Consider the following 16544-nt stretch of genomic DNA (forward strand, 5'->3'; position numbering starts at 1 on the left):
TACCAACATGTATCTTAAAATTCGTCATTACAAAACAAAACAAAACTGAAAAATAAAGCTTTTTTCGAAAAAAAAATCCTCAATTCAAAACATCTGTCCAGCCTTAAATTTTATAGGATCATAAAAAAATTGCTAGCCCTAAAATTTTATTGGATCAAATTGTTTTGTATGAAAAAGTGCCAAATTTGTCTATAAATAGAAAATAAAATTCTGAGCCTTGAAACAAATATTTACAAATATATCCACAAATATTTATGAAACATTTTGAAATTACAGAAAATGCTAAGAGATTCACACTTACCAGATAATTATTAAATTTTACCCAAAATAACTGCTCGCAGCGGAGAACATCAAGAAACTGAACCAAATTCCTGATATTGCCCACTTGAAGCGAATGAATTAAGTGTAAAGACTCTTGAACAATATTTTATAGATGTCCCCAGCTGGCATAAGACCATTATTCTTCATTTCATTGACCAGCTGCATTGCATGGTCAGTCCTGTCTGCCTGGGTGAAGCCATTAATCAGAGTAGTATAAGTCACGCTATTGGGCGCAATTCCTTTAGCGTTCATCTCCTCCATCAACCCCATAGCTTGGTCCAGTAGACCCGCATCACAGAGCCCCTGAATCAAACTGGTGTAGGTAAAAACATCAGGGTCCACCCCCTTCTCAACCATGAGAACCTGCATTTCTCTGGCAAAATCGAGCTCCCCCATCTTACAGAGCCCATCAATGAGAGAATTGTAGATGACAACATCGAGCTCGCAGCCTATGGCCACCATCTCGTTCACAAGAACAGCAGCTTCAAAAAAATTTCCCTGTTGACATAGCCCATGAACGAGAGCCGTGTAAGTAGCATTGTTGGGAAAGCAGCCACTGATAATCATCTCGTCCAGGAATTCGATGCCCATCTTAAAAAGCCCTTTCTTGCAGAACCCGTGGATGAGCTGAGTGTATGTGACCACATTGGGGCTGCACTCGTTGCCCCTGAGCTTCATCTCTTTCAGGACCTGTACGGCCCTTTCCACCTCCCCGCAGTCACAGAGCCCCTGGATGAGGGCCGTGAATGTGACCGTGTTGGGGGTTATTCCTCTGCGCTCCATCTCGTCCAAGATATCCATGGCAGCATCCACCCGGCCTGCGATGCAGAAGCCATGGATGAGAGTTGTGTAAGTGACCACCGTGGAAGAAAAGCCCCTGGCCTGCATTTTGTCCATAAGGCTTACACCCAACTCCAGCTGAGCGTCTTTGCAGAGGCCATTGATGAGAATATTGTATGTGAATGAGTCCGGAGCCAAGCCCTTCTCCTCCATCTCCCGGAATATCTCCATTGCTTCAGCAGTCTGGCCCTTCTTGCAGAGGCTATCTATTTTCCTGCTGTAAGAGATCACATCGGTCTCCTCACTGTTTAAGAGCTTGGGCTGATAGATCCTCAGAGAAGATGGGATTCTTCTTCTTCTCCTTGTGCGTACAGCAAGGCCAGTATTATTCTGAGGAATAGGAGGAGGATTTTGCAGGTGAGGTTTCTTCAACTGCGGTCGTTGAGGGCCGTTGGATGGATAATTGACCGTTGATGTTATTGTCATCTGTGAAGGAGCGTCTGGACGCTGAGAGAGCCATAGAGATGGACTGTTCGGTGTTTGATACATCCCTGGGGCGTTGAATCTCTGATTCCTTTTTCAATTTGCTGTTACAGAATTGAGTTCGCCAATTGGAAATGATCAGTTGCCTCTCGATTACACTCCTGGCTCATAACCCCAACGCTGCATTGATGAACCACAACCTGCTCGTCTTCGTTCGTATCGATATATTAATAAATTGAAATATATTTCTTCATCCTAAAATATGCTAGAGGGTTAATAGCCGAGATAAAATAACAAATTTAAAATAAAATAAAATAAACATTTCTTCTTTTTTTTAACAGAAATGGTTATGTCTTTCATTAACTATCGGGCAAAATACCATGAACTCGGTTACAAAAGCTGAGACTGGTTTTTTGATATTTTTCCAACCAGCTGATCATGCCACAAACGCTTGTGAATCGCGTCTTTTTACAGTTTTTCCCATGGACTTTTTCTGCTAAATTCCCAAGCTTATAGATACAAACGAACTTCTTTAGCAAAAGACGGAAAAACATAGAAATTTTTAGTTATCTCTCTCAGAATAGTTCCAGCGTCTAACTGGGCTGCCTTATTCGCTTCTACGTCTGCTTCCTTGTTATTGATTCTTAGGATGTGGAAGAATTCCAGTCTTAGGAGCTTGGTCAAGCCTTTAATTCTTGAGATTGTCCTTGCAAGTCGAAGATCTGCCAGATTTGTATTGGTCACCATTGCATTTATGATGACTTGGGAATCTCCGAAAACAATTGCTTCTGTGTGCCCCAGGTCTTTAAGCATTTTGATCCCTTGGAACAGAGCCATGACTTCAGCTTGGATGCTTGTGGTGTGGCCCAGACCCCATGCAAACCTGTGGATGGAAGATTCTTTTGGGTTTATAATTAGGCCTCCTGCTCCAGCCAAACCTGGATTTCCCTTGGCTGCCCCGTCGAAGAACAGAGAGGGGAGTGTTTGATTGAACAGCCAAGCTTGAAATTCTTCCTCAGTTTTCCTTATTTGCCAGTCTTTGAGACGTATGGGCGATATTTTCGAAGTTTGGAAATTTAGATTGAGTGCTGCTCCGAACTCGATGTCATGCTGGCTGAGATTTGTGTCATTAGTTTTGTCTCTCAGCCACTCATTTAGCTGACCTTTAGTTGTATTTGCAACAAGCTTGTAGTTATGTTCCTTATCCCTGAATATCCCTCTATTCCTCTCCAACCAGACTTGCCCGCTGATAAATTTGGGTAGTGCGTTCCATGCTAATTTGATGATCCTGTTTTTTGGGCCTGGGCCTGGATATCTGGCCAACCACCCAACAAACAAATCCAGGGCTGAGTGGGGGAAGATGGGCATAGAATTCGAAGTTCTAAGGAGCTCCTACCAGACTAGACCTGTAAATTTGCATTCCAGTGCAAGGTGAACAGCAGATTCTAGATTTTCTTTGCATAGAGTGCATCTTAATGGTCCTAGAAATCCCCTTTTCTGAAACCTATCATCTGTTAGAATTTTTTGGTGGCATAGCAGCTAGCGGAAAAAATCAATCTTTGGAATGGTGGAGAAATTCCAGATACCAGTCCAGGGCGTCGAGTTGGGAGGAACGTGGGGTCTCTCCATGATTTTAGCATAGCCCTGAGCCACCGAGTACCCAATTTGCTTCGTTCCCCAGCCTCTAGAGTCTTTCCTTCTTGCGTGAAGAGGTGTTGCTCCATGTAACATCTGTAGCAGCGTTTCATAGTCTGGCAACCACGCAGATGGCACATTGATTGTTTTCCAGCCCGCCCAGTTGTCTCCACATCAAGTTGATATGTCCCAGAGCGTTTTAATATTTGCTTCTTCCATCCGCACCTTCAGCTCGTTCCTGAGGCTCGAATGCACTAGAGGAGGCCTGTTCATAATGCTATCCTCCCAAATTCTGATACATTTGCCATTCCCAGGTATCCAATATGCATTATCTCTTATAATTGGCCCCACTTTAAAAATTAGATTACTGAGAGGGGATCGAATATGGTCTTTGGGCTGCTCCAGGCACCGGAGCCTCTGGCCTCTGAAATATTTCCTCCACAGCACTAGCTGAACCCATCCTGGCTTTGGCGCTATGGTCTTCCAAATCAATTTGGCTCCCATTGCTAAACCCTAAGTGTTTAGATTTTTAAAATTTAATCCTCCCTCCTGAAGTGCCCTGGAGACTGTTTCCCAGTTTACTGAGGAGAGTCTCTTCTCATTATTCTTACCTCCTTTCCAAAGAAATTTTCTAGTAAGCTCCTCCATGTTTTTGATAATTCCCATTGGCGCCAAAAGAACAAAGAAATTAAAGAGTGGCAAGTTGCTTAATACGGATTTGATAAGCACTGATTTCCTGGCAATGTTGAGCCAAGTTGACCCCCAAGCCTGCATTTTTGTTTTGAATTTTTCTATCTGTGGGAGCCAATCCTTGCTTAGCGCCCTCTTATGGAAGATGGGAAGCCCAAGGTACTTAAATGAGGTCCAAGATACTGAAGCTGCAAAGCCTAGGCATTTGGCTATAGAACTTGCAGCAGCAGCTGAAATATTCCAACAATAAAAATGGCACTTACCCCTGTTCAGTTCACTGCCCGATGCTTGGCAGTAGTCATCCAGCACTTCTTTGAATTTACTTGCCGACAAATGAGATGCAACCCCAAGAAGCAGAGTATCATCTGCAAAGAGGGCATGGTTGATGCTTTTGATCCCCCTAGCTATGCACATTCCACCTATCTCTTGATCTTGCTGTTTCTTGTTTAAGTGAAAACTGAGGACAGAGGCCTGCAACACAAAGAGGAGAGGTGACAGAGGGCACCCCTGCCTCAGCCCTCTCGATGCTTTAAAGAAATCTGCAGCCCTGCCATTCACTAAAGGTGCAATCCAGGGTTCGGAAATACAAGCTCTGATCCACTTGATGAATTTTTGACTAAAACCAAGTTTGTGCATTACATCAAATAGAAATCTATGTCTTACATGATCAAATGCATTGGCTAGATCGAGTTTAATAACCATACCTTTTTCTTTTCAACGAAGACTGGAGTGGATCGCCTCTTGGACCAAAATGAAATTATCTACCAACTGCCTGCCCTGTATAAAGCCGCCTTGATTCTCCGGGATGACTTTAGGGAGGATTTTCTTCAATCTGTTTGCTATAACCTTTGTGATCACTTTGTATCCAATGTTACATAAGGATATAGGACGAAATCTATTGAAAGAATTAGCACCTTTTTCTTTAGGAATGAGGGCGAGGAATGCTGAGTTTGTGCAGCCTCCAATCTTCTGGCACTCTTGAGACTTTTGGATCATTTTCATAAATTCCTTCTCAACTATCTGCCAGCACGTTTGAAGAAATCTGGGCGTGAATCCATCTGGACCCGGGGCTTTATCGGGCTCCATTGCAAAGAGAGCTTCTTTAACTTCATTTGTGGTGATTTTATCTTCGAGAACCTGGTTCATTTTTGCAGTGATGAGCTTGGGGACTGTGTCTATCAGATTGTCGTTCAGGCTGGCCTCCACGTCCTCAGTATACATCTTCTCAAAGTGGTTTGACGCTGCCCTCTTGATGCTGGCAAAGTCTTTTAGCGTGTTGTTATCATTTTTAATTTCTGTTATAGAGTTTCGGCATTTTCTAGCTTGAGCCTGCTTATGGAAAAAGGAGGAATTTCGATCTCTAGCCTTGAGCCATAAACTCCTTGACTTGAGCCTCCAGAATTCTTCTTCTGCCAGGCAAGCCCTATGGAATTTTTGTTGGAGCTGATATTCCTTGTCTAGTTCTTCTTTGGTGATTTCGGCAACCTCCAGGTGGAGATGAAGATTTTCCATATCGATTTGAATTTTTTTCCTTTCTAATGCGGGATTGGGCAAGGTCTTTACCCAGCCTTTCAGCATCCTTTTAACTCTGCGAAGTTTTTCCTCCCATACAAAGAATGGGGAGCCCTTGACTGGCTCTTTCCAGCAATCTCTGATTTTTTGCAAGAAATCTGTCTCTTTGGTCCATAGAGAGCTAAATCTGAAAGGTATAGGTCCTAGATCCTTAGTAGATATCAAATCTAGGTTGATAGGCTTGTGATCTGAGACACTACTATGAAGAATACGCATTCTAGCCTCTAAACCCAGAAGGAGGAAGGAGCTTTGAACAAGAAATCGATCAAGTCTTGCCGCTATATGACCCGGTCCCACTCTCTTGTTTGACTAGGTGAACGTGCCTGTGACTGGTTTTATATCTAGCAGATCCCAGTCTTGCATGAGGTCTTCCACCCATTCTCTTGTTGGATCCCTGACTATGCTTCCTCCTCTTTTTTCTGATGCGAGGAGGGTGAGATTTAGATCTCCAGCTATAATTATATTTTCCAAATTTTCTCGATCTGCCAGACTTTTGATGGAGTCCCAACAGTTCTTTTTCTCACCTGCATTGTTAGGAGCATACACATTGAACAGACAAATAATCTCCTTTGATTCTAAATGTTGCATTTTTAAAAAAATCCAATGGGTATTCAGGGACTCAGAGATTAATGAAAACTTATTTGTGTTCCAGAGCGACCCAAGCCCTCCTGATGCTCTGCGGGCAGAGATTGCATGCGCTCCATTTTTATTCCAAAATTTTTTGCTTGCTTGGAGGAAGGCTGCATCCTCCAATTTGGTCTCCTGGATGAGGAGGATATCTGGGGATTCCAATCTTATTAGGCTCTGCATTGCTTCTTCCTTAGCTGTGGTACCCATTCCCCTACAGTTCCAGGAGACTATCTTCATCATTTATTTTTGCCTTGGTGGGCTCCCTTAGAGCCCTGGGATTGAATCCTAGTCATCTTCGGAGTTTTAGCTAGAAGCTTCTCTAGCGTTGGCTGGCTGCCCTGAAGCTTGTCCTTATAGGTTTCTTGTTCTCTCTTTTCTTTTGCCGATTTGCGTCCTCTTGTAGATCTTCTAGGAGAGGATTGAGATTCCCCGATTTCCCCTTCTTCCTCCGATTCCTCGGACTCTTGGGTTTCCTCCTCTTCTTCTGAGGCCTTCTCTTTGGATCTCTCTGGAATGCTTTTGATGGAGGGGGAGGCTTTAAGGGGGGAGGCCTCCTTTGGAACTTTTGTCTCCTGCGTGGTCATGATTTCAGATCCGAGGATTTCAAATTTATTTCCTTGGCTTTCCCTGGCTGGTTTTTGAGCAGGCCCCTCTTGAGGAGTTTTGGCACTTCCGTTTGTGTTCTTCTTATGGGCAGTTTTGGATCGCTTTGCCTGATTCCATCCATCTTCCTTTCCTTTTTCTTCCACCCCTTTAGACGGGCAGTCCCTAGAAAAATGCCCGTAGACGTGGCACTTCCGGCAATTGAATGGCAACTGCTCATAATCCAATTTTTGTATATGAGTCCAGGGACCTACAACTATTTTGATGGCTTCCGGAAGTCTGACCTCCAGGTCTACCTCCACACAGATTCTTGCACAATCGTACTAATCCTTACTATTAGCCTTGTCTATAAATTTTCCTAAGGTATTTCCGATATGCTTCAACGAATCCCAATTCCAGCAATGAGCTGGGAGATTGGGGAGTCTCACCCACACCGGGACCGTTGTGGGCACATCCACCGCCGGATCGAAGTCTGGCGTCCACTTGTTTAAGTACAGCCCTTGGGGGCCCATGAAGTAGGGGCCATTCCTGAAAATGAGATCTTTGTCTTCTTTTGCAGAGAATTCGAACAAAAAATATCCTCTCCCGAGGAAGTAAGAGGTTACCTTTTCTTGGATCAGAGGTGCCCAATTCCTGGCTACCCAGTTCTCGGTCGACTTCGGGGAAGGCCAAAGTCCTGTAAACTGTCCAACCAGAGCCCGATCTGCCAGAGAAAGTGCTACTTGGATCGGTCCTTCTGGCGGAAGAGCGATCTCAGGGATGTCTTCAAGTCTTTTCACAAACTTTGCTGCTTCCATGCATTTCTTCTTAGGTAGGGAGGCCAACAGGGTTTTGAAGGCCTCTGCTGCAGAAGATGAAGGAGGAAGGGGAGATGGCTCCTCCATGGAGAGCCAAAAGCTCCAGCCAGGGCGACCGCGGCCTGAAGCCGAACCCTCGGCGGACCCCCGCCAGCACAGAGCGGATCCTGCCGCGAGCTCCCTCGCAGGCTCCAAGTAGGACTTCCGCGGACACCCCCACAGGCTCAGAACGCGTGAATAGTGGGCGTGCTCGCAGGCTCAGATCGCGCAGAAAGCGGATCTCGCAGGTTGCAGAGCGCTCGACCCTCTCCAGGTTGCAGAGCGCTTCTCTAGGTGAAAACGGTTTTGTTGCAAATACTCAAAATAAACATTATTCATCTCGGTCGGAACCTTCAATTAAATTCATGTTGACAAAAATTTTGTAAATAAACGGTACATTAGAACTTATAAATAAATTATTTTTTACAATTATAAAATTAAATTTATTTAATTTCTACTCTAATTATTAAATTTATTTATTTAATTTTTGATGATGATGATGGTTAACGTCTACACCAAACTTTGGTCTATCGGATCTAAAGAAACAAATTATTTAGTTTGATTTAAGATTTTATTCCTATGCGCAAAAAGCTCGGAGAGAAGCCTCCCGAGCTCACTGTAATTTTGACAACGTAAAAGGCTAGGAAGGTCAGTATTGCAACAAAGATTTTGAAACTGAGATCTAATGTGGTTGTACGCGGAGCACTCTAAGAGGAAGTGATTTTCATCCTCGATGTTCGTATTCTCACAAAGATGGCAGAACCTTTCCATCCATGGTGTTTTAGGAACTGCCCAATGACCTGTTTCACTATGGAGCTCATGAGAGTTCATTCTAATCTTGGCTATATTAATTTTCTTCTTTGAGCTAGTTAAAACAGAGAGATACTTTTGATCTTCTAGGGTGGGGTTGATGACCTCCTTATAATATCTTAATTTTCTTTTAGCTGCTAAATCTTTCTCACACCACATTTTTTCTTTGAACTTAGAAGTAACAATATTTTTAATGTTATTAATGTTTTGCAATGCAACATTCTCGTCAATCTCCCAATGGTTTAACCAGGCCCTGGTGTCTTTATACCAACCTCATTTGAGCCTTAGGTGGTTTTGGCTGGAATTTAAAGCTAGCTTAGGAAGTCTATGGTCTCCTATGTTATTGAGTTTGTGTTTGTACAACAGAAGCCTAGTCATAGCTAGGCTTTCGATAGGGGAAAGACTCACTTCTATAAGGAGAATAGGATAGGGTGTGTTGCTTTTAATATTGAGGTTATACGTTACAAAACGCTTTTGGATTTGCTCAATCTTTCTCTAGGATTCTTTAGAGATGCTACAATCCCAAACCTCACATCCATATAAGATAACCGGAGTGACTAAATTTTCAAAGAGGAACTTCTTTCTATCCCACATTATGAGGTTTGTCGTTTTACAATTATTTTCAAGACCAAAATAAGTTTTCCATCCCTCATTAATCCTTTTCTCAATGCTATAGTTCCAATTGAGCTTGTGATGAATATCAATTCCTAGGTACTTGTAGGAAGACACTTCCTCCAAGTTACTATTGTCATACATAAAATTAGCGTAAGTGTCCTTCTTGGATTTGATAATCATAACTTTTGTTTTGTTAGTGTTAATAATCATACCCATGGTAGAGCAAAAATCCTTAAGAAGTATAAGTTGCTTATCAAGATCAAATGGGCACCTTGTGAGAAGAACAATATTGTCAGCGTAGAGAAGAAGGATGATGACTATCCCAACTAAAATCGTGGCAGCACATCCTGCTTCCTCTAAACAACCTTCTAGCTTGTCGATGTAAATGCCAAATAGGGTAGGGGAGAGGGGGCAACCTTGTTTAACTCTAATATTACACTTAATATCTTTCGACCACCCCTCATTGCTCTTTAACTTGGCAATTACATTCTCGTATAACCTTATAGCGGCAGCTCTCAACTCAAAAGGAACCTTTAGCTCTTCTAATATGTTCCAAAGGTTGTTTCTAAGAACCGTATCGAAAGCCTTTCTAAAGTCCACAAAGCAACAAAAGAGATTGGATTTATCATTGCGGCATTCCTCCACAATGATCCTAAGCATAATGAGGTGGTATGTTGTTGAGTGCTTCTTTCTAAAACCCGCTTGGCATTTAGCCCACTTACCTTCACTTTCAAGCCATATGCTCAAATTCCTTTCCAAAATAATACCATATAACTTGGCTAGGAGAGGGTTGATCATAATTGTCCGATAATTAGAGGGGTTATTTGTATCCCCATTTTTAAAAATAGGGATAATGAGGCTTTGAGTCCATGGTTTAGGGAACCCTTGCTTGACCGCTTGATTGAAAAGCTTGTGAATGTGGGGGATGAGGACAGGACCTCCAATTTTTAAGATTTCCACCTGGTAACCTTCAATGTCCTTAGCTTTCCCATTAGCTAAGCGATTAACCCCAAAATCAATGTCTTCTAATGAGGAAACTTCTTTCATTGTGAGCAGGGTTTCAAAGTTATCCATGATGTTTGGAGATCCATAAAGCTTTTTAAGATAGGAATTCCAGTCGTGTAAAGCAATTTTATTATTATCTTTAGTTTTCCTAGTTAGAATCTGCCTCCAGAATTTCTTAGGAGCTACCTTAGAGAGGTGTAAGAGATTCTCTTGTCTTTTACGAATATACTGCCTTTTTTTTCCTTTTAGTTAGGGCTTTGTATATTTTTATCTTGTCAATTTTAAGAGATTCATCAACAACTTCCTTAATTGCTCTCCTCGCACTTTTACAATCTTTGTCATACCATGGGTTGGTTTTGCTATTTCTTTTATTACTTGAAACTTCAATTGAGAACTTGTTAATAGAATATGAGAGGGTTGTAGTAAAATTATGATAGAGATCTTCTATGTTGTCTATACTAGATAAAGAAAGCAAATTAGTTTTTAATTCATTTAAAAAAAGATCTTTTTTATTTCTATCAAAGATTAACTTCTTTTGGCTATAAGGATTATCTTTTATGGGATCTCTATGCATGACAAAATTGAGAGTTATAAGTAAAGGCCTATGATCAGAGTCAGGCTCGTGGTCGTTTAAGATGTCAAAATTTGTTATTTCGTTGTATAGAGGGAGATCGGAGATAACATAGTCTACCACGCTGCTACCAAGCCCATGGATGCAGGGCATCTTGCTAGAATTGGGCCACTTCTTTATTGGTGCAAAAGAGAGGATTCTTATTTAGTAATGATTACTTTAGATTTCTCATTAAATAATGACAACTCATTTGTACCATGTAGAAAATAATAAGTGACATGACATTTTATTGTAAATAATTTTTATAGCTATTTACTAGGGTATAACCTAATCAAAAATATCTTGACCTTTTAATTCAATTCATGTTGACCAAAAATTTGTGAATAACATATAAAGTGGACATTAGAGCTTATAAATAATTTATTTTTTACAATTATTAAATTAAATTTATTTAATTTCTTATTGGTGCAAAAAAGAGGGACTCTTATTTAGGGAAAATCCTATTTCCACCACTATAGGATCATTAATGCGCTCTTACATGCGCGGGAGATAGACTTTTATAACTAGATAATAAAAATAAAAACGGCGCGTTACCCCTGCGCGTGTTATAAAAGTCTATCTCCCGCGCATGTAAGAGCGCATTAATGATCCTATAGTGGTGGAAATAGGATTTTCCCTTATTTAGTAATGATTACTTGAGATTCCTCATTAAATAATGACAACTCATTTGCACCATGTACAAAATGATAAGTGACATGACATGTTATTATAAATAATTTTTATAACTATTTACAAATAAATAAATATATGTTTCAATAACTACTTATTTAAATATGCATAAATTTTATATACATTAGAGTTTATTGCTTCTTACTATAAATTTAATCTTTAATGTAATTAAAAAAAGTTATATAAGATATAAAATTGAATCTACAATGTGTGAAATCATATCATCGATTACGAAGCAGTTAATTTTCATTACGAGCATTGAGATGGATTTCAGTTGCAAGTTGTCTTTCGAGGTAATCAATTCACTGATTAAATGCAACTCCAATATAACTTCTGCACAACCAATCCAGACAATCTTCAATAGTTGCGCCTCCTTAGCAGCAAATGAAGCAAATCAATGAAATCCGCTAGCTACGAAATTAGCACGAAAAAAGAGTTCGAAAGCTACCCGATTAAATAGTTGTGCCTCCTTAGCAGCAAATGAAGCAAATCAATGAAATCCACTAGCTACGAAATTAGCACGAAAAAAGAGTTTGAAACCTATAGTATCATAAAGATTTCAGGCTTTAATGAAATGATTCTCCTAAACAAATTTGGTACAAAGAGTTCGAAATCTAATGATGTAGTATCCTTAGAAGATTTTCGGCTTTAATGAAGTGATTCTCCCAATGTATTTCAGAGCATTGGAGGGAACAATTATTAACTTAATCATATGGCCATGTTAATGTTATGTCCAAACACATAATGCCAATTAATTAAGGTACATTACTCATAAATGCGCTTCTTTGCTCTTTATTGCCTCTGGATCATTGTGTATGGTTCCTCTCGTTCAGGTATACGTATTGTTGGCTGAGAGAAAACCATGCTCAGAAGGAATTGGTGAACATTCCATTCTAGGTCGAAAGAATCTAGTAAGCGTTAACTTTATTTATCAGCGGTTGAAAAAAATCCAGTAAGCATTCATTTTATTTAACAGAAAAAGAGACACATGGCCTCTTCCATTGTGGGTTATTTATGAAGTCTTTTTGGTTTTATATCCCATCCCTCTTTGGCTATGTATTTGAACAGAAAAGTTGAAAGCAACATTGAGTCTTCTGCATTGTGGGCGAGCAAGAATCTAGTAAGCACTCATTTTATTTAACAGAAAATTCAAAAGTAAGCACTCATTTTATTTAACAAAAAATTCAAAAGTGACTCAGAGTCTTTTGCATTGTGGGTTCATTTATGAAGCTTCTTTTGTTTTATATTGTAGCTCTGTAAAATATGTGACATATCAAAGACAGAAACAGAGAAACATGGTCACGGATTGTAAAAAACTAGAAGCAGCAAAAAAGGTTTTAGGTGTTTACCATCAGAGAGTTTTTAGTCGAGTAGCACATAAAAGAGAGGATTATGATCCATTTAGCATCAGAGAGCTTTTTGTTGAATAGCAAATAAGAAGAAAGTTTAGTGATTCGTTTACCATCACATAGTTTTTGGCTGGGTAGCACATAAGAAAAGAGGATAGTGATCCAGAACCTTTGACAGGCTCGAAACAACAATTGACAGTGCACATTCTTTGACTCGATTCGATTTATTGAACTCTTAGTCATAAATTTGAGGAAATGAGTTTTGTTTTCTAACATCAAGTCCCTTAATTTTATGGATATCCAATTTTTTTACAACAAGCAACAACCATGGATGACTCAACACAAATTTAAACTTTCATGAAAAAGAAGGGTGCAGTAAACCTAATATGAAATACATTCATTCTACGTCTCTACTGCAATATTGGTGCAAGTTTTTTTAATGAAAACAAATCATAAATGAGCTGCAACGGTGGTACCGTGGGCACTATATGGCAGGTAGTTATTGCAAAATTATTTTTTTTACATTTTTAAGATGATATGCAGCTTTAGCTCACTCCTTGGGGCAACATTTAATTTCAAACTTTCTGGTATTTATGATATCAACTGGTTTTAAGGCCAATGTTTGATTTTGATTTAGGCATTTAGTGAGGACCTAGAGAGACATGATTTTTTTAGTGTCCCTAGCTTTTACATAATGGTGGTGTCCAATATTCCAAAGTATGTAGAGTATCTCAAGTCAATACTTGCCATATTGGCCAGTAATTTTCCCACATTAAAACAAATTTGTTTTGCATATATTTTACACTGCGAAGTATAAGTGAGCTGAATTACTTGACACACAAAGTACATACCAGTGGCGAACAAAAATACCAGATCAAAACCAGTTTCGAAAATTTAATCACCAAAAAGTAAAAACAAAAACAGACGCATATAAAAACTTTAAATAAAACAACTCACTTGCATTGACAAGCAATTCTGATGATATGTCGTTCGAAGCACATTCTGGCACTAGTTTTCTTGATTGATTCTGCTTAATTGCCTTCTTAGCACATTCTGGCACTAGTTTTCTTGATTGATTCTGCTTAATTGCCTTCTTATATCGTGACTTTCTAAGCAACACCAAAACCACACAAAGTACTAAAGTTGCCACCCCTCCAACAGTTGCCCCCACAATCCCAATTAAAATGTTTTTATTTTTATCGGTTCTAGGATCCTCCTTGGACACATCAGCGGCCTCTGCAACCTGACAATAGTAAGAATCTTACTGAGGTTGCACATTGGTCACTAAACAATTTCCTGCGAACTTAACGGTCCTCTGACTGGACTTGGGCATTAGACACGAAGGTAACTCTCCTGCCAAATAATTTTCAGAAATATCCGCAAACCCAATATTGTTCCTACAAGGTAGATTGGGAGGAAGTGTTCCCCCTAAGGAATTGTTTGACAAATTCAAATGCTTGATGGCTGGCAAGGAAAATAAAATGGGTGGAGTTAACCCACTTAGAGCATTGAATGAGACATCGAGATCCTGTAATTGATTCAATGTTTTAAGATAACTTGGAATGCAACCGCTGAACCTGTTTTTGCTTAAGGACACCCGAACCAACCCCTTTCCAAGAATTGGGAAGTTGGGTCCAAGCTTGTTGCCTTCTAAAATTAGTACTTGGAGATTTGGCATGACGCTCAGATCAGGCAAATCACCAGAGAGATCGTTACCCGATAGAACTAGGACTCTGAGTGCCTGCACGCTACTGAGTGAAGGAGGCAAATGCCCACTTAGCCTGTTGTCCTTCAAGCTCAAGAATTCTAGGTCTGGAAGAGCACTGAACGAGTCTGGAACATTTCCATTCAACATGTTATCATCCAGTATGAATCTCTGAAGTTTTCTCAGACGAGAGAGCTCGTATGGGATGCTTCCATATATGAAATTTGAGCTTATATTTAGCATCTCCAAAGATGATAAGCGGTCCAGCTTGCTTGAAAGAGGACCCCATATGCCCAGGGAGAGTAAGGACAGAGCTTTGAGACTATAGAGCTTGGTGAGTGTGATGAACAAAGAATCTATTGAAAAGGCTGGTGATAAGGTCTGGTATGAAGCAGAAAATGCAGCATTAGCAGGAGGAGAAGATTTTTTGCCAACAATAAGCAGCTCGGTTACGGTGTTTTCATGGAAGACAACTGTAAGAGATGGAGAAGGAGGAAGCCCACAAAAGTCTGTTGTATTTCTCACGCCATCCAATGCCATAGGAAACTCCAGAAGCTTTTGAATTCTCAGTAGAGTTTGAATCTCAGATGACTGTAATTGTTGGGAATATGAAATGAGGAGCACCATCGACACAAGCCATGTTGAATACAAAAGTGAACTCCTAATAGCCTTTGGCATTGGCATTGCAAATATGTTGTTAAGCTTACAATACTCTGAAAATCAAACCCGATAATAGAAACAAGTAGTTCTTGATTCTGGAAATGCCCATCTAATCAGAAATCCATGAATCTCTGGCATCCCATTTTCACATTCCCAAAGGCAACAGGGGCTATTTATATACAAAATTGATGGCCGTTGCATGTACAAATTGAAACTACACTGTCGTTTTCCAGTTATGCCCAGACTGCGTATTAAATAACCCCACTAAGAAGTATCAGGGGAAATAATATTTTCTGTAATGTAACATGTAGGATTTTTTTTTTCTCAGTAAAATTAAACTATTTCTATTGAGTAAAATATAGTACAATCAAGAGAGACAAGAAACTGGCCGACCGGAAATGATGAAACTATCAACCTCGGTCCCGGAGAAGGGGTGAACCATTCACGGAGCTACAACAATTAACTTGAGAGCAAAAACTGACATTTACCCCACAGGGGCAGAATTCTCAACACGATGTTTTTTCCCTTTCTTTTTATTGACTTTTATCCAACCATCCTGGGGAGTATGAGCTAAAACAACTTGAAGATTGGAGTTCTCCAACAGGGGGATCTCCTTATCTGATTCAGAAGAGGAGGTCTCATGGACGCGTTTCTGGGAGATTGTTGTGACAGTGGTGTGCGCAGGAGTATCAGTGGACGGATCCATCGTCTGAGGTGCCTGGTCCGGTTCTGCATCGCTCTCCTCATCTTCCGAGCTTGAGGAATCAGAACTCACTGCTGGCGACGGAGGACAAGGGGTCCAACGCTTGGGTTTGGTCTTTGCAAAGTTGCCCTTTTTCGATTTTGCAGGCAGCGATGGGCAAGAATTCTGCAGGTGCCCGGTTAGGTGACACTGGCGGCAGCAGAAGGCAGTGTTTTCGTAATCCAGATTCTGGGTCCAAACAAAGTCATTGATCTTGAGAATGATTTGGTCTGGAAGTCCTTTGCTTAAATCCAGCTCCACACATATTCTGGCATATGTGTAGAGACCTTTGGTTTCCCGCCAGAAATCTCCCCTAATGAAACTGCCCAAGGTGTTGCCTATGGCTCTATATACAACAGTATGCCATAAGTGGGCAGGTAAATTTGGAAGCCTGATCCATACAGGTGTCCTGGTAATGACTGCAGTTGCTGGATCAAAATCTGGGAACCAAGGAGTCAAGAAGAGCCCTGCAGTTCCCATGAACCAAGGGCCTTCTTCTAAAGCCTTTTTATAATGCTTACTGTTATCAAATAGAACAATGAAGTAACCTTTTGAACAGAAACTGATCTTACAATGATGAGTCCAGTTTGCATGGATCCATGCATAGAGATCCTGAGATCATGGCCACAGTCCATTAAATCTGCAAATGATGGCTCTTTCTGCAAATTCTTGAAGTTGGGTTGCAAGATCATCATGGGTGATTTCAACAGAGGGGGCTTCATCTATCTTATCAACCAAAAAGGGCTTAGATTTAAGGACCTCCGGGGGTTTGGGGTTCTCAGAGTGTACTGCATCTTTGTATGAGAAA

The 16544-nt window shown here is 40.5% G+C and overlaps 1 protein-coding gene and 1 pseudogene across 2 annotated transcripts in view; both read right to left on the bottom strand.

Annotated features, from left to right (window-relative positions):
• LOC149143567 (uncharacterized) overlaps nucleotides 1–1821 on the bottom strand; it is an 87757-nt gene extending 85936 nt beyond the window's left edge. Inside the window, exon 1 of one of the 2 annotated variants that reach the window (XM_089453260.1) lies at nucleotides 302–1821. In XM_089453260.1, coding sequence (XP_089309386.1) covers nucleotides 400–1650 — 1251 coding nt within the window. In that variant the 5' untranslated portion in view covers nucleotides 1651–1821 and the 3' untranslated portion in view covers nucleotides 302–399. The remainder of the gene's footprint in view (nucleotides 1–301) is intronic. The other variant, XM_089453259.1, reaches the window with a different exon arrangement.
• Nucleotides 1822–5790: 3969 nt separating this feature from the next.
• LOC149143568 (uncharacterized) lies at nucleotides 5791–15174 on the bottom strand (annotated as a pseudogene).
• Nucleotides 15175–16544: the final 1370 nt, after the last annotated feature.

This window comes from Pinus tabuliformis, chromosome X (assembly GCF_031772625.1).
Source record: "Pinus tabuliformis cultivar Carrire ecotype Pingquan chromosome X, CPIR1, whole genome shotgun sequence".
Lineage (NCBI taxonomy): Eukaryota > Viridiplantae > Streptophyta > Pinopsida > Pinales > Pinaceae > Pinus > Pinus tabuliformis.